Source organism: Phoenix dactylifera, chromosome 16, assembly GCF_051530095.1.
Source record: "Phoenix dactylifera cultivar Ajwa chromosome 16, Ajwa_hap1_PhDact_Kaust_v1.1, whole genome shotgun sequence".
Lineage (NCBI taxonomy): Eukaryota > Viridiplantae > Streptophyta > Magnoliopsida > Arecales > Arecaceae > Phoenix > Phoenix dactylifera.
The window spans coordinates 9,423,690-9,449,072 of NC_143205.1; the positions used below are offsets into that span (position 1 = coordinate 9,423,690).

General features: G+C 39.9%; 2 protein-coding genes across 3 annotated transcripts; both read left to right on the top strand.

Moving 5' to 3' along the window:
- Positions 1-303: 303 nt before the first annotated feature.
- LOC103697473 (cytochrome P450 704C1-like) lies at positions 304-3,944 on the top strand. 2 transcript variants are annotated; one of them, XM_088713081.2, is made up of 7 exons: positions 325-700; positions 912-1,127; positions 1,214-1,501; positions 1,593-1,928; positions 2,033-2,236; positions 2,344-2,392; positions 3,660-3,944. In XM_088713081.2, exons 1-6 carry the CDS (start codon positions 371-373, stop codon positions 2,362-2,364), a joined length of 1,395 nt encoding a protein of 464 aa, XP_088569207.2. In that variant the 5' UTR covers positions 325-370; the 3' UTR covers positions 2,365-2,392; positions 3,660-3,944. The 2 variants fall into 2 exon arrangements, with proteins under 2 accessions (XP_008777558.3, XP_088569207.2); XM_008779336.5 differs by lacking the exon at positions 2,344-2,392 and having other exon boundaries at positions 304-700.
- Positions 3,945-10,400: 6,456 nt separating this feature from the next.
- Positions 10,401-14,101, top strand: LOC149751112 (cytochrome P450 704C1-like). Its single transcript, XM_089927881.1, has 6 exons — positions 10,401-10,821; positions 11,038-11,253; positions 11,339-11,626; positions 11,720-12,055; positions 12,160-12,363; positions 13,787-14,101. Exons 1-6 carry the CDS (start codon positions 10,492-10,494, stop codon positions 13,997-13,999), a joined length of 1,587 nt encoding a protein of 528 aa, XP_089784007.1. The 5' UTR covers positions 10,401-10,491; the 3' UTR covers positions 14,000-14,101.
- The last annotated feature ends 11,282 nt before the right edge of the window (positions 14,102-25,383 follow it).

Consider the following 25,383-nt stretch of genomic DNA (forward strand, 5'->3'; position numbering starts at 1 on the left):
AGAATAAGATTTTTTATTAAAAATATATCGGTTTTATAATTAATAAATATATAAAAATTATTTATTTTTGTTTTTAAAAAAAATATTTCAGTTAAAAATTAAAATCTTTCAGCGAATCAAAGGAGCTTAAAATCTCGATAACCCCACCACCGTACCTCTATCCCCATGGCCAAATCCAAACATATACTACTATAAAAAATAGACAAGGGGGTTTCCGTGATGTCATTACTACTATAAACATATACTACTATAAACATATACTACTCTATTTGTATAAAAAAATAGAGTAATTTCTACTATAGACAAGGAGGTTTCGTGATGTCATGGCCAAATCCAAACATATACTCTTCTCCCTGACTGCGAGATCCCCATGGTCGAAACTAGAGAACCTCTCAATCTTCCAAAGAGTGCCATGGATTTCCTCTCCTTCAAGTATTCGATCACTCTTATAGCCACTGCCATAGTCTGCCTTTGTCTCCACTGCTTCATCAAGGCTACAAGAAAGAAGCGATATCCCCCACTCACAGGCACCATCTTCCATCAAATCTTATACTTCAGCACTGTCCACGACTACCATACAGACCTTGCAGCTCGGTTCAAAACCTTCAGGCTCTTCTCCCCAACTCGCAGCTTGATTTGCACCGTTGACCCTGCCATCGTTGAATACATACTAAGAACCAACTACACAAACTATGGAAAGGTAGTCATTTCATAAAGCTTTTGGTTGTTAGAAACATGGTACTATGGCTACAACTAAACGAAGTATCTTAGACTGATGATATAATTTTGTTGTCATCTTCTCCAAAAAAAAGATATAATCTTGTAGTCTGGTAGTATGAACTTGGGGTTTTTGGTAGGAAGATTTAGTTTTTGGGTATTTGTTTGACTTTGAGATGGATGTAAACTGGCAGGGATCTTACAATCATAACAACCTGAAAGATTTGCTGGGTGATGGGATTTTTGCTGTAGATGGTGAGAAATGGCGCCACCAAAGAAAGCTGGCAAGCTATGAGTTCACCACCAAGAATTTGAGGGACTTCAGTTGTGATGTTTTCAGAAGCAATGCCTCCAGACTGTCTCTGATAATTTCCAAGGCCGCAAATTCCAACCAAGCCATGGACATCCAAGTGAGTGAAAAGAGGATGTTGTGATGGATTTATAAAAATAAATCTATTTTCGTTCTTCTAATGGTATATTATTTTTTGAGTTGCAGGATTTGTTCATGAAATCTACACTAGATTCCATATTCAAAATTGGGTTTGGTGAAGAACTGGATACTCTGTCTGGTTTAAGCGAAGAGGGGAATAGCTTCGCAAAGGCATTCGATGATTCAAGCGATCTAATCCTGTGGCGCTATGTGGATATTTTCTGGAAAGTTAAGAGATTTCTAGGCGTTGGATCAGAAGCAGAGCTGAAGAAAAACATCAGAGTGGTCGACGGCTTTGCGTACAAACTGATTCACAGAAAAACACAGTCCATGTCTAAGCAACAAAATGACACTGTGAGTTGGAAGAAAAAATTTTCATGTTTGTAGTCGGAAGTTTCATATACTCCCTTTCTCTTGCTAAGCGCTATGGCTGTTTGGATTCTAGATGAAGAAAGAGGATATCTTGTCAAGGTTTCTGGTGCAGAAGACGGAGGACCCGAAGAATTTGAATGATCAGTACCTTAGAGACATAATATTGAACTTCATAATTGCTGGGAGAGACACGACGGCGGTCACTCTTTCTTGGTTCTTCTACATGCTTTGCAAGCATCCATCTCTGCAAGAAAAGCTTGCTCAAGAAATAAAGGGAGCAACCAAAACAAATGACAGCATATCGATTGCAGAATTTACCTCCAGGTTGACTGACGAGGCACTTGACAAGATGCAGTATCTCCATGCAGCTCTGACTGAGACACTGAGGATATATCCTGCTGTCCCTGAGGTCATCTGTTATTCAAATTAAATTAATTTATCGACAAAAAGTTAACTATATATGAATTGTTTCGGTGTATAATGACACAATTGGTTTTACCTTCCATGTTGAAGGACCCAAAGATTTGTTTCTCTGATGACACTCTGCCGGGTGGATTCGATGTAAAGAAAGGGGACATGGTATGCTTTCTACCTTATTCGATGGGGAGAATGAAATTCCTGTGGGGGGTGGATGCAGAAGTTTTCCGTCCGGAAAGATGGCTCGATGAAAATGGGGCTTTCCGACCTGAGAACCCCTTCAAATTCACTGCCTTTCAGGTAATACTTCTTTACTTGAATTGAGTTTTATTCTACCTTAGCATAAATTTTGGGCTCAATAATTGTTCAATCTGTTCATAAATTTCTTATGTTTGGCTTGATTGTAGGCTTGCTCAAGCTTGAATTAGGAAGTACACAAGCTGGACTTAATCCTAGGTATTTAGGCTCTAAATGATTTCAATTTGGAATGCACATTGTATATCTGTGATCAACTACTGTATTCAATTCAGTGGCTGAAATCAGATTCTAGACCTAAAAGCTTAACTCCGAAGTAGGTAGGACTAAGGTGTTATATGGCAATTTGTCTAATTGGTTTAATGGGTCATTCATTATATTTGCTCAAACTATTATTTTGATTTTTTTTGTGTGTGTTTTCTTCTGAATGAAGCTGGTGGACTAGGACTCCACCAGCTTCATTCAGAAAAATGGTGATTTGTGTGATTCTAGCTAGGCTGCTAGAAACAAAGGGAGAAGGAGAAAAAAGAAACTAAAAGGAAGAATAGTACATAACTTCAGATAAACATTGGAATCATCTTGGAAAGAGAGCTGTTAGTGCTGCAGAACTTCTGGGGGCAATGCTGTGAGTTTCAAGCTTGATAAAACCTAGGACAAGCTTGATTTGAGGTTTTTTCTTTTTTTCTTATAATTTTGCTAGGACAAGTGGAAGCATGGTTAAGTATTGGGGTGATAGTGGGATTAAACCTGGTTCCCTTGTATCAGTATAAGAGATTCTTTTTCCTTTTACAACCTCTTAAAACCAAAACCCAAGCCAATTGGCCTGAGATAACCTCCAAATCTTGGTAGGAAAATCTGCTGTGCAGAAGACATACTTTTCCCAGGAGAGTGCATGCCTTACTAGTCATATTAGATCAGCAGCAAGTTGGCGCCCTCAAGCTTGATTCAAGTTTCATTCAGCTTGATTTAAGTTTGACTTGAATTCAGCTCAATATGAAGGATTCGAGTTTATCAAGCTGCTCAAAATAGGTTCATTTTCGTTTCGTCTCAACACTTGGCTGAATGAAGCTTAATAAAATTAGAAACTAAACTAGCTTGATACTGAAACTCAGATTTCAAATTCTCAGGGGGCATTAAGTTCCTCTATACAATGCTTCAAAAAGGTCTTGTTCGACTCCTTGTTGCCATATCTATTTCATGCGTGGTTCTTAATCCCAATCAATTTGTATTTTGATAAATATCAAAAAAAAACATTAAGTGAGCTAATTTACTGTTAGCTCCTAATCCAGGTATCCATTCTTTTCCCTTATTTTATGCAAAGTTACAAATAGAAGTAATTATCTTTATGAGAACTGATTACCAAATCTTCTTGTCATTTGTTTTCAGTACATGGATAGATCATCTGAAATTGTTTATATTCTGTCCTATTTTCATCTTAGAAATAAACTGTCAAGACTTCCATTCGCAGGCTGGTCCACGAATTTGTTTGGGAAAGGAATTTGCCTACAGGCAGATGGAGATCTTTGCAGCAGTCCTCATCCACTTCTTCACATTTATGCTGAGTGATGAGAGAAAGGATGTCAACTATAAGAACACGATAACTCTTAGAATCGATCAGGGACTCCATCTTTTAGCCTACCAAAGAGAACCGATGGCTTGTTCAAATGATCCTTCTATGTAATCAAGATGCACCAACTGCTATAATGTAAAGGGTTATGGAGTATTGTGAAATTTTCAAACTTTGCTCATGGTAGTGCCTTTTGTACAACTGTTTGCTAGTTGCTCCTCGGTCTTACAGTACTTAAGCTCAACATCTCCTTAAGCTTTTGCTTCTCGAAGAAGGTGATACGTGATTGCAATATGCTTGGTTTTGCCGTGGCATACTGGGTTCTTTGCCATTGCAATCTTCTTGTCGCAGTAGATCTCTGTTGGCTCCTTTTGCTGCTTTCCCATGTCTTCAAGTGTTCGTTTTAATCATATTGCTTGACTTGCTGTTGCTGCTGCTACTACGCACTATGATTTGACTGGTGACTGTGCCACTGAATCTTACTTCTTTGATGCCCAAGAAAATATCCTGAACCTAGTGAGAAAGCATGGTCTAAAATGCTCTTCATGTCATCCACTGATCCTGCTCAATCACTATTGATGTAGCCAATCAGTCTTGAGTCAGTCGTGGACATGTACCATATCCCAAACTCCTTTGTGCCTTGTAAATATCTAAGAATTCTTCTCTTTTTTATTTTGGTAGATCGGCAGTTCAAGCATAACGTGTGCAGGAATCGCCCAAAAAGTTAGAAAATAAAATAGACTGTAAGGGAGACGGGACAGAAACCTGGTCCATCCAGATGAAATCGCCTAAATGATGAGCCGCATAGGAGGCTACTCAGTCCGCTGCACTGTTGGCCTCTCTGGAAACATGAGAAACCCGATGGAAGATGTATTCGCCTAACAGACGGCGAATATCGTGGAGCAGTCGTATTTCCCCATTAGCACCCCCGATCCCCTAGATCCCCTCGATGACCATGGAGGAGTCCTCCTCAATGATGATGCAGTCTGCCCCCAACACTCGTCTCGCATAGAATACTTCCTCCCATGCTGCTCTCAGCTTGGTACTGTCGACAGACTGATCGAAGATATGCTACCAACAACAGTCACTAGTTTGGCCTACTGATCTCTGATAATAAAGCCGGTGCCACAGCAACCATCCTCTTGGGTACTGTCGTTCAAGTTCACCTTTAGGAAACGAGAGTGTGGGGGCTCCCAGGAGACGAGGACATACCTGGACGCTATGTGAGCGAAATAAGAGCCCCATATTTTTCTGGCCAACCTAAGGGACGATGATGCAGTAACATCAAGGACCTCCATCGCATGAAGTACGGCCCTATCTACTACAACTCTTAGCTGCTCGGCTCTGTCCTCGAAGACTCGGACATTCCTATCTAGCTAGCAGTGATAAGCCAGATAAGCTGCCCTAATCTCCAATGATAGGAGGCTCGGTCTTCGAAAAGACTCAGCCATGAGGATCAGAATATCCTCTGTTGACGACCATCTCCAGCGCAAACCAGAGCAAGCCGAGGCACACTCCCATAACGAGGCTTCCCTCTGGCAGCCAAAAAGGACATAGAAAATGGCCTCCTCCGTCTCCTAGCAGGCCCAACGTCCTGAGGTGATGCACACCCCCCCGTCAAGCCAGGACTCACCTAGTAGGCAGACATCCCCAGGCAATCTTTCAGACAAATAAAGTCACTTAAGGATAGAAATGCAACCGCCAGATCCACCCCACCTCCATCTGCCTAGCCACAGGCCTCCTCACCAACCCAAGAAGGTCCCAAGTCTGCATCTTTGTCCTACCCGTCCGGCCCCACACCTGCCTGTCCTCCGCCTCAGCCGCCGCAATCGGCACTGCTAACACCCGCTCAACTAGTTGCCTGCCAAAGACCTGTCGGACGAGGTCCCAATTCTGCCCTCGTGGGGCCAATAGATCGCGAACCCTGCGTCCCTCCAATCCCCTAGGGTCGCAAAAGGTGGGCCACCTACACAGAGGAATATCAGCCAGCCAACAGTCCCCCAGAACGTCCACAGCTAGGCCATCACCAATCTCCCATCATATCTCCGGAAGCACCAGGGGGCACGGGCGCATATCTCTCGCCACAGGAAGGAGCTATGCCGACCTACATAAAAGACATGCGGGTCCGTCGGGTCCCCATACTTGGCCCTCATCATAGAGCCCCATACTTTAGCCACTAGCCTTGCCTTGCATTTCTAGACTTTACCATTAGGATTGAGCTTTGTCTTATAGAACCATTTGACTCTAATGACTTCTCTATCTACAAGAGTCAGACCAACTGGGCCTGACCTGGACCAAAGTCAGTAGGCTCAGCCGGTTTTGATTCAAAATTAAAAAAAAATGAAACCGGAATAGGAGATCGCGATCCCTTGCCTAAGTGGCTCGAATGGCCACCGTTGAGGCACAGTTGGGAGAGTCGTGGCTGGTACGAAACCCCTGGGCTGATGCTAATGGTCAGCAACCGTTAGAGGCCATTGCAACTGATGAACGGCCGGCCAGTGCCGTCGTTCCTCTTGGGCTTATCCCCTCTCTTTGGGGGTTATAAAAACCCCGATTCCACTCCACCCACTGTTTTTCTCCTTCCTCCTCCTTCGATGGCTGGTGTGCCACCTCGGTCGATTGTCGCCACCGAAAACCCCTTATGGATTGTGGTTGCCTGTCTCCCCTGTTCTGAGAAACATCCCTCATCTTCTCTCCGGGATCCACCGAAAATTGCCACCGCCGACCGTGAGTCACCATCCACATCCCTCGCTAGTGAGTCTCCATCCACCATTGAAGCTCCCTCGGGTTGTGGGGGCTACCACCAAGGCAGCTAGGGGTGCTGCCCCTGTTCCTTACTTCTTCTTTTTCGCCGAGCACGGCTGCGCCAATTACTCTCCACTGTCGCCACCGCCTCCGTCTACCACCCATCGGATCTCGATCACGACAACCACCATGAACCACCCTCTCATCCTTCCCATAATTACTAAGAAAAGAAGAAATAAGAAAGAAAGCAAAGAGAAGGAAGAAGAAGAAGAGGAGAGAGAGAAAACCCATCCCTTTCTTCCTCTCTCGCTCTCTTGTTTCTTCTCTCTTCTCTCTCTAATATCCTTATTTCTCTCTCCAAAAGACTAGAACCCAGTAAGAGAGGTTCCATTCTTAGTTCAACCTTTCTTTTTCTACTTGATTTGCAGATTCTAGACCGATTTACCCAGTTAGGACTTGAAGCATGCTCAAGTCTATTTCAGGTTGCTTAAAGCTTTTTAAGTTGTACTTAGATTTTTAAATAGTGAATAGTAAGTAATTTATTCTTCTTAAATGATTTTTGATAGGTATAGCGGATTTGCCCAACTGAACCTAGTGATTTTTAGGCGAATAGAGCTAAGTGACCCTGGCATAAATATTATAAATTTCAAATTACCGATCAATTTTATAGTAACATGTAATTTTTTTCATAATCATAATTCATACGTAAATCATTTACAATAAAGTATTCAATAAGAATGCTATTTGGCCAAGAACTTGGATCATTTCCAATCATATGCTTGATCCTAAGTTTTTTAAGAAAATGCAGGATTTCAAATATAATTTATAATTTCATACTAAAAATTCATCAGAAATTTGGGAGCTCTCTTACTGGTTCCAGTCTTTTAGAGAGAGAAATGGAGAGATTAGAGAGAGAAGAGAGAAGGAACAAGAGAGAGAGAGGAAGAGTGGGATGAGTATTTCTCTCTCTCTCTCTCCCCTCCTCCTCTTTTCTTTCTTTCTTCTTCTTTCTTCTTTTATTGGTAATCAGGGGAAAGATGAGAGGGTGGTTCATGGTGGCTTTCGTGGTCGAGATCCGGCGGTAGGTAGCCGGAGGCAGTGGCGGCAGCGGTGAGCAAGTGGCAATGGCCGTGCTCAGCCAAAAAAGGAGGAAGTAAGAAAGAGGGGCAGAGCTAGCTACCTTGGTGGTAGCCCCACGGACCAAGGAAGCTTCGACAGAAGATGGAGACTCACCAGCGAGGGATGCGGATGAAGACTCACGGTCGGTGGAGGCGATTTTTGGTGGATCCTGACGAGAAGAGAGAAAAAGGCACTCATAATAAGGCACTCGGAAAATAGTGGGAGAATGGGGGTGCTTCAAGCAGCGGTGCTAGGCTGAGGTAGCGCACCGGCCACCGAAGACGAGGAAGAAGAAGAGTGGTCAACAGATGGCGGATCAAGCAGAGGGAAGATGAGGGATTTATAGAAGTTTTGGAAGGGATAAGCTCGACCATCCATGGATCTCGGCAACGGTTGTCCCGACCCCAACGACTAATGACTGTTCAATGGCTCCACGGAGCCTCAACAATCACAATTTACCATGGCTTATCGGCTCAATGGAAGAGGGAAAGCAGAGGATCATGATTGCATCCTCTATTTCGATTCCCACTTTTGTTTTTTTTTCTTTTTTTTTGAATTTGAATTTGAATCGAGCCAGTTGGGCCTGCCAACTTTGATCCAAGTCAGGCCTAATTGGCCGGATTCTTACATGTTCAGTGATAGTATCTATCACTTTGAACGAAGTTCGTGAAGCCTTCAATCGAAAACTTTGAGGGTGGAGACCTTGAGAAGGAGAATTAAGTGAAAAGAAGAAAGGCTTGTAGTGCAACAATCTCAAGATTTAGTAAACATCAAAATCATTTTAAAAGGTGAATTCTGATATATCAATTGCTTGGAGATCGCTCCTCAATATTCTTGCTTCACTTGAAGATGTTTTTAATCTCGGGACAACTTGGAGATTCAGCTCTAGACCAAGCAAAGTGGGACCTAGTTGAGAAGCCTTGACAACAGTAATGTTGTGGTTCAAATTTGGCCCAAGGGTGACCATGCCGGTGGAGTCGAGGGAGCCGCCGATGGTTGGAGGAAGAAGACGGGAGCCACCTCCTGCGCGGCGGCGACGGCGGACCTGCATAAAGCCTCACCGGTGTTTCTGGTGAGGGCCCTCCGACGATCAAGTTAGAGTGGAGTAAATTTGGTCCAGCCAAAAAGTTCCTTAGAAGTTACCTGACCGGGCTATTTATAGTCCTGGTGGAGAGGCCCAAGTGGCAGAGACATTGTCCGCCCTCATCATGAGAGGCGGGTGGCTTTGAGTCGAATGGTGCGCAGCTAAGGCTGGCCGGTGGCGTGTAGTGTTGTCCGTTCTTGAGAACGGTAAGGTGTTGACAGACGTAGCAGGGTATGCCCGGAGTAGTCATGGCGCCGTCCTTTGACAGTCGAGGGCCAGCTATCGAAGCGTGGCGGGTGGCATTGCAATGTACAGCCACGTGGGAGGGCGTGGTCCACACATGGGTGTAGTTGTTGACGAGGCCGAACCCGTTGAGAGGTCATATCATGCGTTTGGCGAGGTCGGCTAGACGGGTGCTGAGGATAGCTCAACTCTCCGGGTTCAAAGGTGTGTTTGGTGGAGTGCCCCGAGCTCAAGGATTGGGGCATAGTTTTGAAGTGGGCGTCCCGAGCTCGATCGGGGCGAATCGGCGAATATCGGAGACGCCCCAAACTTGGTTGGACGAGTCGGCGAATATCCGAGGCCAATGGAGCTTTTGGCGGAGTCCGAGACCGAGCTGATTCTAAACCGGACCGAAGATTCAATCGGTTGGGGTTGGCGTTTATTGGGCCAAGATTGAGCGACCTTTTGTTGTGGGCTGGACGATCCATTTCGCCCTCCATCAAATAATATATTGGAAGATTTTGGATGAAAGGAATGCTCCAATCTTTGAGAAGGTTGCTCATTCAACTCCAAACATTAGAGAGGACATCAGATTCCTCTTGAAAGATTGGACTAGAGTGCTTGGCGATAAATCTTTCAGGAAGTAAAAGTCAACGATGTTTCCTCTTGGTCCTAAGGAGTTTAGTTTTTGGTTCGGCTGCACATCCTTCTATTTGTTTTGTGCACGTTGCTATCTTTACCCAAATACAGTGAGTAGGTAGTTTATTAGAGGTGGAAATATCAATTTTGCCCCTGATTATTTAGGAAAAAATCTTACAACAATATATAATCTATCTTATATACAGTAAACATATATAATCTATCACATCAATTCCAATCAGACAAATCGGTCTTCATACAATTGGTAATTGGCGTTAGCTGCTGAAATTTCTTCTCTGCATTATCATCTCTTTGTCCTTTCTATTTTTTTTCTTTTTTTTATATTGAGAATTGGAAGGGAAAAAGCTCAGCAACAATAAGGTGAGCACAAAATTCAAAGGACCTTCGCATGTCTCTACCCACTTCGTACCTCCTTTTACTTTAGGATATCAATAGCAATGGGAGCTATGTGACATCAAGTTTACCGTATCTTCAAAAGAAACTGGGATCCTATGTGGCCCAAATTAACTTCTGATGGATTTTTTTTTAAAAAAAATACGAAAATAATTTTTTTAAAATAAAATTTCTATATTTTATAAAAAATAGAATAATTTCTACTAATTGAAAATTAGAATAATTTTTTTTCTAAAAATACTCTTAAATTTTTAGATAGGATAGAGTAAGATTTTTTGTTAAAAATATATCGGTTTTATAATTAAATAAATATATAAAAATTATTTGTTTTGTTTTTTTTAAAAAATATTTCAGTTAAAAATTAAAATCTTTCGGCGAACCAAAGGAGCTTAAAATCTCGATAACCCCACCACCAAACCTAGATCCCCATGGCTACTATAGACAAGGGGGTTTTCGTGATGTCATGGCCAAATCCAAACATATACTCTTCTCCCTGACTGCGAGATCCCAATGGTAGAAACTAGAGAACGTCTCAATCTTGCAAAGAGTGCCATGGATTTCCTCTCCTTCAAGTATTCGATCACTCTTATAGCCACTGTCATGGCCTGCCTTTGTCTCCACTCCTTCATCAAGGCTACAAAAAAGAAGCGATATCCCCCACTCACAGGGACCGTCTTCCATCAAATCTTATACTTCAGCACTGTCCACGACTACCATACAGACCTTGCAGCTCGGTTCAAAACCTTCAGGCTCTTCTCCCCAACTCGTAGCTTGATTTACACCGTTGACCCTGCCATCGTTGAATACATACTAAGAACCAACTACACAAACTATGGAAAGGTAGGCACTTCATAAAGCTTTTGGTTGTTACTTGTTAGAAACATGGTACCATGGCTACAACTAAACGAAGTATCTTAGACTGATGATATAATTTTGTAGTCATCTTCTCCAAAAAAGATATAATCTTAAAGTCTGGTAGTATGAGCTTGGGGTTTTTGGTAGGAAGGTTGAGTTTTTGGGTATTTGTTTGACTTTGAGATGGATGTAAACTGGCAGGGGTCTTACAATTATAACAACCTGAAAGATTTGCTGGGTGATGGGATTTTTGCTGTAGATGGTGAGAAGTGGCGCCACCAAAGAAAGCTGGCAAGCTATGAGTTCACCACCAAGAATTTGAGGGACTTCAGTAGTGATGTTTTCAGAAGCAATGCCTCCAGACTGTCTCTGATAATTTCCAAGGCCGCAAATTCCAACCAAGCCTTGGACATCCAAGTGAGTGAAAAGAGGATGTTGTGATGGATTTATAAAATAAATCTGTTTTCGTTCTTCTAATGGTATATTATTTTTTGAGTTGCAGGATTTGTTCATGAAATCTACACTAGATTCCATATTCAAAATTGGGTTTGGTGAAGAACTGGATACTCTGTCTGGTTTAAGCGAAGAGGGGAATAGCTTTGCAAAGGCATTCGATGATTCAAGCGATCTAATCCTGTGGCGCTATGTGGATATTTTCTGGAAAATTAAGAGATTTCTAGGCGTTGGATCAGAAGCAGAGCTGAAGAAAAACATCAGATTGATCGACGGCTTTGCGTACAAACTGATTCACAGAAAAACACAGTCCATGTCTAAGCAACAAAATGACACTGTGAGTTGGAAGAAAAATTTTTCATGTTTGTAGTCGAAAGTTTCATATACTCCCTTTCTCTTGCTAAGCTCTATGTGGCTGTTTGGATTCTAGATGAAGAAAGAGGATATCTTGTCAAGGTTTCTGGTGCAGAAGACAAAGGACCCGAAGAATTTGAATGATCAGTACCTTAGAGACATAATATTGAACTTCATAATTGCTGGGAGAGACACGACGGCGGTCACTCTTTCTTGGTTCTTCTACACGCTTTGCAAGCATCCATCTCTGCAAGAAAAGCTTGCTCAAGAAATAAAGGAAGCAACCAAAACAAATGACAGCATATCGATTGCAGAATTTGCCTCCAGGTTGACTGACGAGGCACTTGACAAGATGCAGTATCTCCATGCAGCTCTGACTGAGACACTGAGGATATATCCTGCTGTCCCTGAGGTCATCTGTTATTCAAATTAAATTAATTTATCAACAAAAAGTTAACTATATTTGACTTGTTTCGGTGTATAATGACACAATTGGTTTTACCTTCCATGTTGAAGGACCCAAAGATTTGTTTCTCTGATGACACTCTGCCGGGTGGATTCGATGTAAAGAAAGGGGACATGGTATGCTTTCTACCTTATTCGATGGGAAGAATGAAATTCCTGTGGGGGGTGGATGCAGAAGTTTTCCGTCCGGAAAGATGGCTTGATGAAAATGGGGTTTTCCGACCTGAGAACCCCTTCAAGTTCACTGCCTTTCAGGTAATACTTCTTTACTTGAATTGAGTTTTATTCTACCTTAGCATAAATTTTGGGCTCAATAATTGTTCAATCTGTTTATAAATTTCTTGTGTTTGGCTTGATTGTAGCCTTGCTCAAGCTTGAATTAGAAGTACACAAGCTGGATTTAATCCTAGGTATTTAGGCACCAAATGATTTCAATTTGGGATGCACATTGTATATCTGTGATCAACCACTGTATTCAATTCAGTGGCTGAAATCAGATTCTAAACCTAAAAGCTTAAGTTCGAAGTAGGTAGGACTAAGGTGTTATATGGCAATTTGTCTAATTGGTTTAATGGATCATTCATTATATTTGCTCAAACTATGATTTTGATTTTTTTTGTGTGTGTTTTTCCAAATGAAGCTGGTGGACTAGGACTCCACCAGCTTCATTCAGAAAAATGGCGATTTGTGTGATTCTAGCTAGGCTGCTAGAAACAAAGGGAGAAGGAGAAAAAAGAAACCAAAAGGAAGAATAGTACATAACTTCAGATAAACATTGGAATCATCTTGGAAAGAGAGCTGTAAGTGCTGCAGAACTTCTGGGGGCAATGCTGTGAGTTTCAAGCTTGATAAAACCTAGGGCAAGCTTGATTCGATGTTTTTTCTTTTTCTCTTATAATTTTTCTAGGACAAGTGGAAGCATGGTTAAGTATTGGGGTGATGGTGGGATTAAACCTGGTTCTCTTGTATCAATATAAGAGATTCTTTTTCCTTTTACAACCTCTTAAAACCAAAACCCAAGCCAATTGGCCTGAGATAACCTCCAAATCTTGGTAGGAAAATCTGCTGTGCGGGAGGCATACGTTTCCCAGGAGAGTGCATGCCTTACTAGCCATATTAGATCAGCAGCAAGTTGGCACCCTCAAGCTTGATTCAAGTTTCATTCAGCTTGATTTAAGTTTGACTTGAATTCAGCTCGATATAAAGGATTCGAGTTTATCAAGCTGCTCAAAATAGGTTCGTTTTCGTTTCATCTCAACACTTGGCTGAATGAAGCTTAATAAAATTGGAAACTAAACTAGCTTGATACTGAAACTCAGATTTCAAATTCTCAGGGGGCATTAAGTTCCTCCATACAATGCTTAAAAAAAACCTTGTTCGACTCCTTGTTGCCATATCTATTTCATGCTTGGTTCTTAATTCCAATCAATTTGTATTTTAATAAATATCAAAAAAAAAACATTAAGTGAGCTAATTTACTGTTAGCTCCTAATCCAGGTATCCATTCTTTTCCCTTATTTTATGCAAAGTTACAAATAGAACTAATTATCTTTATGAGAACTGATTACCAAATCTTCTTGTCATTTGTTTTCATTACATGGATAGATCATCTGAAATTGTTTATATTCTCTGTCCTATTTTCATCTTAGAAATAACCTGTCAAGACTTCCATTTGCAGGCTGGTCCACGAATTTGTTTGGGAAAGGAATTTGCCTACAGGCAGATGAAGATCTTTGCAGCAGTCCTCATCCACTTCTTCACATTTATGCTGAGTGATGAGAGAAAGGATGTCAACTATAAGAGCACAATAACTCTTAGAATCGATCAGGGACTCCATCTTTTAGCCTACCAAAGAGAACCGATGGCTTCTTCAAATGATCCTTCTATGTAATCAAGATGCACCAACTGCTATAATGTCAAGGGTTATGGAGTATTGTGAAATTTTCAAATGAACATCACCAACACTGGCAAAAATAAAGGTTTAGCTTTTCCATCTGCGCCTCTAGTAGCTTAATTTTGGTCTCTTGAAGACTAGAAAATCTTCTCTATTCTTAAGATTCCGTCATAAAAATGAGTACCGGAATATCACTAAACTAGTGAAATGCATGTGCAGTTCATGTGAATAATGATAGATAATTTAGTTAGGCTTAAGTTAGATGTCCCTTATTTAATATTCTACTAGTTGTGTGCTTCAACATATACTTACAAATTTATTTCATGCTTTACCATGATAGCTAATTTAAATGAGTTTAGGTACTATTGTTCCTCTTTACAGTATATAAAAAAAAGTAAAAGAAATAGCTAACTCCTTTTAGATTGTATTTGTTGGGAACCATGGTTGCTACTATAATAGCATTGAGCATTTAATTTGAGAAAATCCATGTGAGAATTTGTGAGATTTTGCATACTTGAACACGGAACTCTTCATTTCTGAAGACTCAAATGTAATGACCCTCAAATGTGAACTACAACCACATATACAGTTACCTACATCCGCGTGTTTAGAATTTCAGTAGTTTTCTCCAAGGTCCAAATTAGCATTTATCTTTAATATCAGAAATATGTGGCCTAGGCTTGCACTGAGCTCAAGCCAAGGTTTAAGTGCTGTGTGCAGAGCTCCATAACACCTTAGAGAGAAACATAAGTGTAATTGATCCATGAAAATTTTTTTTGTAGAAGTAGAAATTTTTATTTTTGTTAAGAGGAAACTCTCTACAGCCTCAAGTCTATGACAACATAGAGTTCTTTAAGGAAGAAAACTTGGATGTAGGTCGCTTCGTGGTTTCAAAGAAGTGAGCGTTCTTAATGAGATGGCTCTGCAACTCTCATGATTTATGCCTTAGATAGCTCTGTATCCAACCAAAGATGTGCCCAAGCTTATAATGTATGGGATCCATTGAGCTTCTAAGGAGAGAAACAAGTAGAATAAAAGGAGAAAGAAATTATCATCTGGAGTTTCGCGAGGCCTGATTTTGGCCCCAGACGAGCTTCAAATGAGAAGAGGTTAAGAGAGATGGGCTTAGAGGAGCTTGTGGTGATGGTGAGGTATGAGAGAGAAGGAGAGATAATATCCCTTTAAAGAGGAGAAACCTCAGATGGTTTTTATTGCTTGGGTAGAAAAAACGGTAGGGAGATTTGAGTGCTAGTTTGAGATGAAAGGTAACTATCTTTCTGACTGAAAAATCTCTTTATTTTCTCATTTAAATAATGGATGGCTATATTTTTTTAATAGATGAATGTAATTAGAGATTAATTGAGTAATTTTTATGTTTGTAAATAAATTTTAATATAAAAAAGTGGAGATAAAAGATTTTGCTGCTGGTTTCACTTACCTTAGTGATCTTTGAATTTTGTGTATATTCGTCCTTTTCCTTTCTTTCTATTTGAGTTGTCGTATATATTTGTCGTATCTTTCTTTCTTTCTTTCTTTCTGTTTGAGAAGTCATTAAAAGAATATGCAACTGACTTGATGAATATTAATTAAGAAAAATTTTGACTATCAATTTTAATTAAATAACAAAAATATAATGATATAAATAACTTATTATTCATGCTAATTGGTATAAATTTGGAAGTTTATAATATAAAAAATGTACTCTAAGATAATTTCAGTGATAAATTTTGGAATAACCAGCATGTGTGGGCCTAATAAAGAGCTAGACTTAATCCACTTAACCGAGCCGGATAGCAAAATTAAGCTAGAATAGAAAAAAAAAAAAATTGAATTTCTTGGCCTGCATTTGCCTTGCACGTGCTGGAAAAAGGGTAGACTCTGTTTATGAGTCGTTTTCTTCGCTGACTCTGAGTGGAAGTCCGCAGATGGAAGATTTTTGGGAAAGAAGAAACCTCGACTCTGCCCTATTTAAAGCCACCATTGGCCTCCCCATTACTGATCTCAGCTTCAAGTTGAAAAATCACCGGCATTTGTCCGAGTCTTCGCTAAATGTCGAACGCTACTACCATGGCCAAAACACTGCTAGAAGCTAGATAAAGATCTCAAAATCATTTAATTAATCCTCCTCCATGCCCTCGTTAATCCTTAAATCATGGTTTCCGCCCGACGAATCGACAGATTTTGTCAAGAAGGGGATGCTCTGTTTGGTTCTCCTATTTTTTTTAATTTGATTTCGGCCTTCTTTCTTTCTTTTCCGGTCATTCGTGTTGTTGGTGCTTGCTGTCGAAACTTGTGTCCGGTCTCCTCATGCCGATTGTGCCCACTGCTAGAGCCCCAGTTGCCAGTGAGCGGCTTGGGATCGGAAATCTACCGAGCTAAGGGTTCATGTTCGATTGGCTCTTTTTCTAGTTTGTTTTTTTTTTTTTGGCCACCTGTTGCCACCCGCCGCCATTCTCAATGGCCAACCATCGGTCCTCCAACCGCCAGTCACCGCCCATGAGCTTCCCACTTCCTCTGTTGGAGAGAGGCTTTGTTCTCTCCCTTTTCTCTCTTCCTTAGGCTCTCTATCTTGTTTCTCTCTACATATGTTTTTTCTTTCTACCGTCCCTCTTGGGTTGTTATATACAGCGGTCTCCTCAATAATCTTGATCGACCCCGGTAGATGGATAGGTCCTGACCCATGACCATCGGTAGCATGTCGGCCTCTATTTTAACTCTCGTCGGACCCTGATAGATTTGGTTGCTCTTAATCTCTATTGGGCTATCTGCACCCTAGTCCGGCTTTGATTAGATGAATTTATTTTATTAAAACCAAATGGGATATCGAGAACCTCTACTACTTGGCCGCCCCCCCCCCCCCCCCGGCCCACCGCCTCCGTCTTCCCCGTTTCAACTGGGCCACAGCCAACCATCCTCCACAGCGCCCAGGTGTTCGATGTAATGCCCCACTAGCTGCACGAAGATTGATGCACCAGCCCACCGGGCTTTCTCTCTCTCTCTCTCTCTCCTCCCTCTCAGGCCACCTAGCTTTCGGGTGCAATGCAACAAAATTGTCGAGTCCGGGTACTCTGTCTCCCTGCTTTGCCGGCTGCAAACTGCATAAATGTCAAATTATCATTAATGGGTTGGTTTGTACTGAGAGCAGGTGATTTGAGTACTAAGATGAGCATAAGTTTAATGAGGATGTGAGATAATTGAGTCTGAGCAGGATTATATGGGGCTTAGAAGTGGATTCTACTTTCAGACATGAGATCTACTTAAGTACTAATTGCAGCAGGACCCCATGTAAAAAATGTATAGGTATAGGATGGTAGCTGAATTATATGGGACTTAGAAGTGGATTCCACCTTCAGACGTGAGATCTACTTATATACTATAAAAATGTATCCTTTTTCCTCCATCTTTTTTTTTATTTATTTTTCCTATTCTTTTTTCTTTCTTGTGCGTAAATATTCTCTACCTAGTTATTATGGCTATGAAGATGCTGCAAGGTATCTTTAATTGTTATATTTTGGGGCAAAAAAACTCTCGAGGGTTTTTTTTTTAATAATCTCGAATTGGTCCTTTAAAGTATCTATTCCTAGCACAGTCTAAGTGTCTATTTTGGTGCCTTACAGTGATTAATATTTTCTTTTAAAAATATGGTATATGGATGGTAGCAATATGGGAGGTTGTGATCCCACCAAATTTTAATGGGATTCTATGCATGTCACGCCCGGAACCCAGAGCAGCACAGACGCCGCATACCTGTATAGTGGACCATACAAGTATGCAAGGCTACAGATCATATCAAAACAATATTGATTTCTAAAAATTTATTTAATCATAATCTTATCCAAATGGTTCTTACAATAATCCAAAGTGACATAAGTTAATATGTGCTAACTACTAACATGACTCAAATAAAATGTTCTAACTAGACTAATTAATACTCCAATGACTAAAAGTATCTCTGCTAAAGCTAGCGCACTCCCCAAGTCTTGAGCAATCATGCATCCGAATCTAAAAAAAAAAGAAAAAACATAATAATGAGCTATACTAGCCTAGTAAATAATATAATACCCCAAAGTGGGGTCAGGGCATGCCAAATAATTTCTTTAAAAGCACAAAATACTGACTGAGAAATAAATTATTTCTTGAATAATGCATATTTCTTTAGAAATATACTATAGTTTTTACAAAAAATGCGAGAAACAAAACTTAGAAATTAGAAATCAAAAATCAAAAATCAGAAATCATGCTATGGCCACGTAACCCAGTGGCATGGGTCGCACAAAATGCCAAAAACCACTATTCATAGTCACCGATAGCACGGTGTCCTAAAAACTACTATTTTAATCACCGGTTGCGTGGTGTTGAAATCAGTTTCTTACGGATTACAAGTCGATAAGACCAACAAATAATTTTCATTGGCGGGGCTAAAACAGATCATAGCCATGCAAAGAATGCATATTTATAAAACAGATTTTTTATGATTTGCCTAGTCACATTTTTTCAGATTTCATAACATACCACATAACATATTTTAAATTAATCATAATATGAACATGCCTGACCTGTTTAACTAAATATAAAATAGATATCATAATTAAATTTAATCAACTAATTAATATTTTACCAAAAATTTGAAAAACACACTTTGAAGTATTAAGTTACTTACCTCTTATCACTTCAAAAATTTCACTTTAGTTAGACGAGTCAGGTACACCTACTTTAATACAATTAACACATCATAAATTTCATCATCATTTTAGAAGTTAAGCGAAGTCAAAATTAAACACCACTGGAGAACAACCTCATGCCTCCAAATTAAGTCGGTCAGGTGATCGTGCCCGACTACCTAGGTCGGTCTAATTGGTTAGGGGTAAAGATCGAAAGTGACCAAATCTAGCTGGGGTTAAAATAATGAGCCGGTCTATAGCTCGGGTACCGAGGTGGTTCAAGGTCTCCAAACTGGGTCAACTTAGATCCGAGTAATAAGAAAAGCAGGGCCTACACTAGGATCCTTGAGCCAATCTAGAGAGAGAAAAAGAAAGAGGAGAGAGAATCTTAGCCCGAGTCTAATCAAGGGTTTGGGTTTGGTCCGTCATAGCGATATAAATCTTCACTGCATCTGACCCATGGGCCAAGGTGAAAAATTATCAAATAAGAAGGAACTACATAATATATATATATATATATATATATATATATATATATATATATATATATATATGAGTTAATAAATAAAAAAATAAATAAAGGAACTAAGGATGAAAACTAAGAACAAGAGGAAGAGGGCAAAGAAAGAGGAGAGGAGAGCAGAGGGGAGGCCGGGGAAGAGAGTCGGTGGCCAGGCTTGGTGGTCGACGGCTTGCCAACAACACTCGCGATGGCTGACGGCTGCTATGGTGGCCGGCGAAAAGAGAAAAAGGTGAGGACGTTCTCGATTTAGCTCAAAATAGAGTAAGAAAAAAAGCTTCATTCGGCTAAAAATCGAAGAGCAGAAGGAAGGGAGCTTACCGGCGGTCGACAGAGGTGTCGGATCTCAATCGAGGGCGACTCGATCCCGTGGCCAACGACAGTGGAGCTCCAAGCAGGGTCGTCGGTGGTCTAGAGGGATGATGAAGAGGCTTCGGCGATGGCATTTGGCTGAGGCGATACCTCGGTCATCGGAGAAGACGAAGGAGGAGGAGGAGAGGTGCTTGGTGGAGCTGAGAGGTGGGTCGATCATTGAGAGACGGGAGATTTATAGGGAAGGTTTTCGAAGAGATAAGCTCTAGGGGTGAGGGGATAAGCTTGGTGTCCTTGCTCCGCCGCAAGGCTTGATTGGAGTGGAGTCTAGGCTTATCCAAGCCTCCGTCAGTGCTCGTGGTGGAGGAGGACTCTTCTTCCTCCTCCGCATTATTGAACAGGGGTCTGCCCTGTTCTGAATGGGAAGAGGGCCTTTGGGCCCTCTTTTGGCATCGGGTCGGGCCAACAGACCGGCTCGGTGAGCCTAGGCCTCACATTCTCTCCTTCTTAAAAAAATTTCGTCCTCGAAATTTAAACTTATCTTAGCTTTCAAATTTTAGAGTTACAAGTCCTGTTCTCAAGCGTCTTACTTATCAAAGTGATTTCATTATTAAGTCTTATTGTAAGAAAAGTTTGATATCCTAAGACTTGGTCTTTTTTGTCGATAATCTAAATCAGATATCCTTTATCTCATGAAATTGAAATGAATGTCTTAATTCCAGTTAAGAATACCAAGTTTCATATTAAGATATCAACTGATGTTAATTTTGTTGATCTATTACAAGATTATAGGTCAACCAGGTTGAAGTTCAACGTAAGGAAATAAACTAGAGTTTCAAATATTTTAGAGTTTTTCAGTCTATATGGAGATATCTCCAACTCATATTTAGTAAGATGGAATAAACTTTGAAACTAAGCCTCAGAATATTAAGTAAACATTATCGTTCATTCATAAATAAGAAAAGGAAAATAAGAGCAATTAAAGAAAATCATAGCTATCACAGAGGTATTTGTCCACCCTAAGACATGAAAAACACATACTCTTAATATGCACCCACTGCATAACAATCAGCTTGGTAGCAATCCTACCAAGAACACTAATAGATATGTCCTCTTTTCCCTTTGTCATCAACATATCATGAAACAGTTTTCTGAGCATGGTGACATGAGCGAACTTTTGACTTAAGCATCGTGTTGCAGCTCCTTCATTCTGTTCGATGCATGCCTAATTCAGCTTAATATCTGTAAATATGGTTGAAACGGGTTCATCTAGCACTTCTATAATAATTGAATGGGTGTTTATAATGAAGTTAAAGCTCAAGCACATCAGTAATAATGAGGAAAGGTTTCAGCTTCCAAAGACTCAAAACAAACAACCATTTAGGATAATAGAAAGACAGGTGGATAGCCAGTATTACTATCTGAGACTGCGGATCTACTGGACTACTATTTATGAAGGAAGAACAGGGGTGATATCTTTGTCATGAACAAAATTAAGCTTCCAAATTCTACATTTATTGAATGGCTTGATAAGTTCCATCTGCGACATCCAAATTCCACCATTTTTAATTTGACAACCCTTAGCCACAATCCTACTATCCCCTCAATAAAAGGATTTAAAAAATTTAAAAAAAACACACCAGTATCCATGTTGTTGTCACTACATTCCAAACACAAATTTGGGGCTCACTTGCATTGTTAAATGTAAATAGCTGATCTTGATGCAATGTAAACCAAATTCAGATATCTCAGTGCAAAAACTAGTAGTGCACATGCATCCAGGTAAAGATCACTGTCCATGCATGTTCATTTCCTTGTCCAGCATGTTTGGGTACCTCTAGATACCATTGTATTAGCCAACCAGAATAATTAACAACTACAATTTATATATCCCCATGGGGACTAAATGGGGCAAGGCATGGTAAAGAGGGAATGCCCAAGTACAACAAAAAAAACTACCCGACCTTTGAATTTTTTTCTCCTTGTTGGGAACCATCCTCCTTTTGCTTCCAGGAGAGAGTTTTTGTAATCTTTGATACAAAATTTTCCGAGATGGAAAAAAGAAGCAAAAGTTAAAATCTAAAGAAATTGCATTTTTACCGTGCAAATTTTAGGCATAAAACTTTAGGTTTTCCATGGGAGGTACTCGAGGTTTTCACCGTCAATCCAGCCGGAAGAGCTTGCCAGAGGTAAGTCTTTGTTGCTAGTTCCTCTCTTCTCCTTTTAGTTGTTAGGGCACTGTTTTCACGTTGAATCCGGCCGGCAAGTCGCCGGATTGATGAGAAGTAGGGTCTCCCCTGTTTTGGTGCTTCTTTCTTCCATTTTGGTCGGACGACACTGGGCATGGCACACTGCCATCACCGCCATGGGTTGTTGACCACTAGGGGTCGTCGACTGCTGGGGGTCGTTGACCATGAGCGGCTGCTGCCACCGAGCACCTTCCACCGTTCGGGAGGAAGAAGAGAAAGAGCCTTATAGTCCTCTCCTCTTGTTTTCTCTCCCTCTAATGCAAATGGAGAGTTAAAATTTTGTATTTGGATATTAAAATTATTTGAATTATGATGGAATTAGTAGTTGGATCCTTTTGGCTATAATATGTTGATTTAAAATTATAGATTTATTGTATATTATTCATTTAGGCCTTGCATGAACTTTAGGGCGTCGCTCTAGGGTTCATGCGCCCATATCACGTGGTCGACCCAGATGACGGGCTCGGGGTGTGACATAAGTCTCTAGCTTGATCCAAAAAAATTTTTGGTTAAAGGTACTTAAAGGATAGTTCTAGATTACTACGTGATGTGGACCCTTTTAGTGGACTAATACAGGGTCCTAGGTTGTTGCATACCTCAGATAATTTTTAATATTAATTTGGTTAGGTAGGAGAATAATCTTTTGGATAAAAGGACGTTAAGTAGCATTCTACACTTCCCGATTCATAGATCACGGTGTGGGCAGGTGATTAGTCTATCTGGATTGTCTGCAAAAAGGTAAGAATCCATGTACACTCACCTACATATTAAAGATATTTTGTACACTCACGTATGATATGTGAATGATCAAGATAAGTAAGATGAAAGAATTCTTTTATAATGGTTTCCGTATTAAACAAGTTTTAATCATATATGCTTGTAATTGATAGTATAATGAATGCATATATGAATATAATTTACACTTGCAAAATCGAACAAATAGATGTGGTGCTTTGGAGTAACCATGTTATATTGATTGCTCCATCACAAGATGGAAATGTGACACTTACCGCTTGCCCCATCACAGGTGAAAGATATAATCATGGTTAGTCTAAAGTCGAAAATTAAAAAAAAAATGATGGATGGATATGAACTTGATTGAATGAATAAGGACTCTGGGTTGGTCTCGTTATCATCGATTACCCGATCATAACTTGAAAATGTAACACTATCGATTTCTCCATTATGGGCAAAAAATGTGACACTTATTGATTGCCCCATCACAAGCGAAAAGAATGACCGAGATTTGGCCCAAACTCGAAAAGATAATTAATCCTAGATCCAGATCGGGTTGAAAGGAATGGAACAAAAAGTTACTTGAAAATACTATTGAAAATTTATGAGATATCGTATAATTTATCACTCTTGAGTAGTTGGATTTCTATTTGATGTACATATGTATACTATTTATTCGAGTATTATTAATAGCTAGTTTGTGATTTCATGATGTGTATAACGATTTCTTGCTATTATCAAACTTATATTATTGTGTTAGGGTGGATGTATGGGGATTCTTTCTGGGCTTTAAAACTTATATATCTTGTTGCATTTTTTTTTCAAAGTCACAGTATGCGTAGATTTTGGATGGGTTGGTGTGAAATTCGAATAACAGTCATTAGATAGTTAGCTAGTTTATTTTCTGATGCCAATGGATAGTTAAAATTTTATATTTGAATATTTGAATTATTTGAATTATGATGGAATTAGTAGTTGGATCCTTTTGGCTATAATTTGTTGATTTAAATTTGTGGAATTCATTGGAAAATTGTTCATTTAGTCCTTGCATGAACTTTTGGGCATCTTTTTAGGGTTTATGTTGCCGTGTCATATGGTCGACCTAGATGATGGTGACATGTCTAAGAGGAAGAGGTGGAAAACTTCCAAAACTTCGGCATAGAGAAATTCTAAAGTGAAGTGTGTAGGAAACCTTGAAATGCAGAAATACAAGTTATTTAAAGATTCTAATAGGTTTGGCAATGTATAGATCTCGAATGATGATTTAAATATTTTTTTAGTCCGAGGAACAGGAGATTAGATAATGTTCAACAGGATGAGTCAACTTTGTCCCTCTCTTACAATCATCCATCCATTTAATTTAGCGAGAATTAAATAGAGAAAGCAAAGAAGTGATTAAAATATAATTATATTATAATATATAATATAATATTTATATAATAAAAGTATTATGGAAAATATAGATAGATTTTAGAAATTTACTCAGAAAATAGAAATGCAATTAAAGAATATGAGTAACAGATTCTGAAACCATTTTTCAATATATAAAAAATATAAATAAATTATTTTTCTATTTAAATATTATTTAAAAAATATTTATTTAGAAAAATATAAATCTTTATACAAGTCTTTTATCTTCCCAAGAATAAGCCCTAGAGGCCTCTCGGATGCAAGAGAACACTAATAATAACAGCTGGCCCATGCTAATCTACTCTATATATATATATATATGAAGACTCTAGCAGAAGCCTTTGTCTGCCGCTTGTATATCTGCCAAGTTTACATATATCAAACAATGAAACAAACACAAATGAGCCACTTCCTTCTCCCTCTAAAATGCTATTTTCTAATGCCACTTTATTCCCCACTAGGTATGCCGATCTCCGTGTTAGCCGTGCGTATTACACCAATAGAGTGGTGCCGTGATGCATTTCTTAAACCATACACACCCACTTGGACAAGAGGTGTAACCTCTGGGCAGAAAAACTACTCTTGCTCAGCACATTTACAATGATCCAAAGTTGAATGATTATTTTGAGCCAAAGATTTGGGTTTGCGTGTCTGATAATTTAAATGGGAAAAGGCTAACTAAAGAGATAATAGAGTCTGTTACCCGGGAGAGACTCTGTGATCATCAGAAATTGAATTATCTTCAGGAGATCCTTAAGGAGAAGATAATGTCAAAGAGATTCCTGCTCGTCCTTGATGACATCTGGAATGATGACCGCAATGAATAGGATTGTCTATGTGCGCCATTAAGGTCCGGGCTGCAGGGAAGCAAGATCTTGGTAACAACTAGATCTCAAAAGGTTGTAGAGATGATGGGCACAATGGAGCCAGTCTTCTCACAGGGTTTAGCAAATGATGCCTATTGGGAACTTTTCAATAGACATGCATTTGGTTCTCAGAACCCCAAAGAACATCCTGAGTTGGAAGCTCTTGGTAAGGATTGCTAACAGGCTGAAGGGATCTCCACTTGCAGCAAAGACGCTAGGAGGCCTATTGAATTTAGACTTGGATGAGAGGCGCTGGAGAACCATCATGGACAGTAAAATATGGAAACTAAAACAACGTGAAGATGGCATTATACCGGTCCTACAGTTGAGCTATCAGTACCTGCCGGATATCTGAAGCAGTGTGTTGCATATTGTTCTATATTTCCTAAAGATTACGCATACACAAAAGACGAGCTAGTCCAAGTCTGGATGGCACAAGGCTTCATTGTACCTCAAGAAAATGTGCGGATTGAAGAGGTAGGAAGTGAGTACTTCCATGATTTACTTAATCTAGCCTAGTACATAGTTAAATAAGCTTTTAACACAGCTAAATAAGTTTGGAACACACTTATTCTAGCCGGGCACACAGTTAAATAAGCTTGGAACACAGTTAAATAAGTTTAAAACA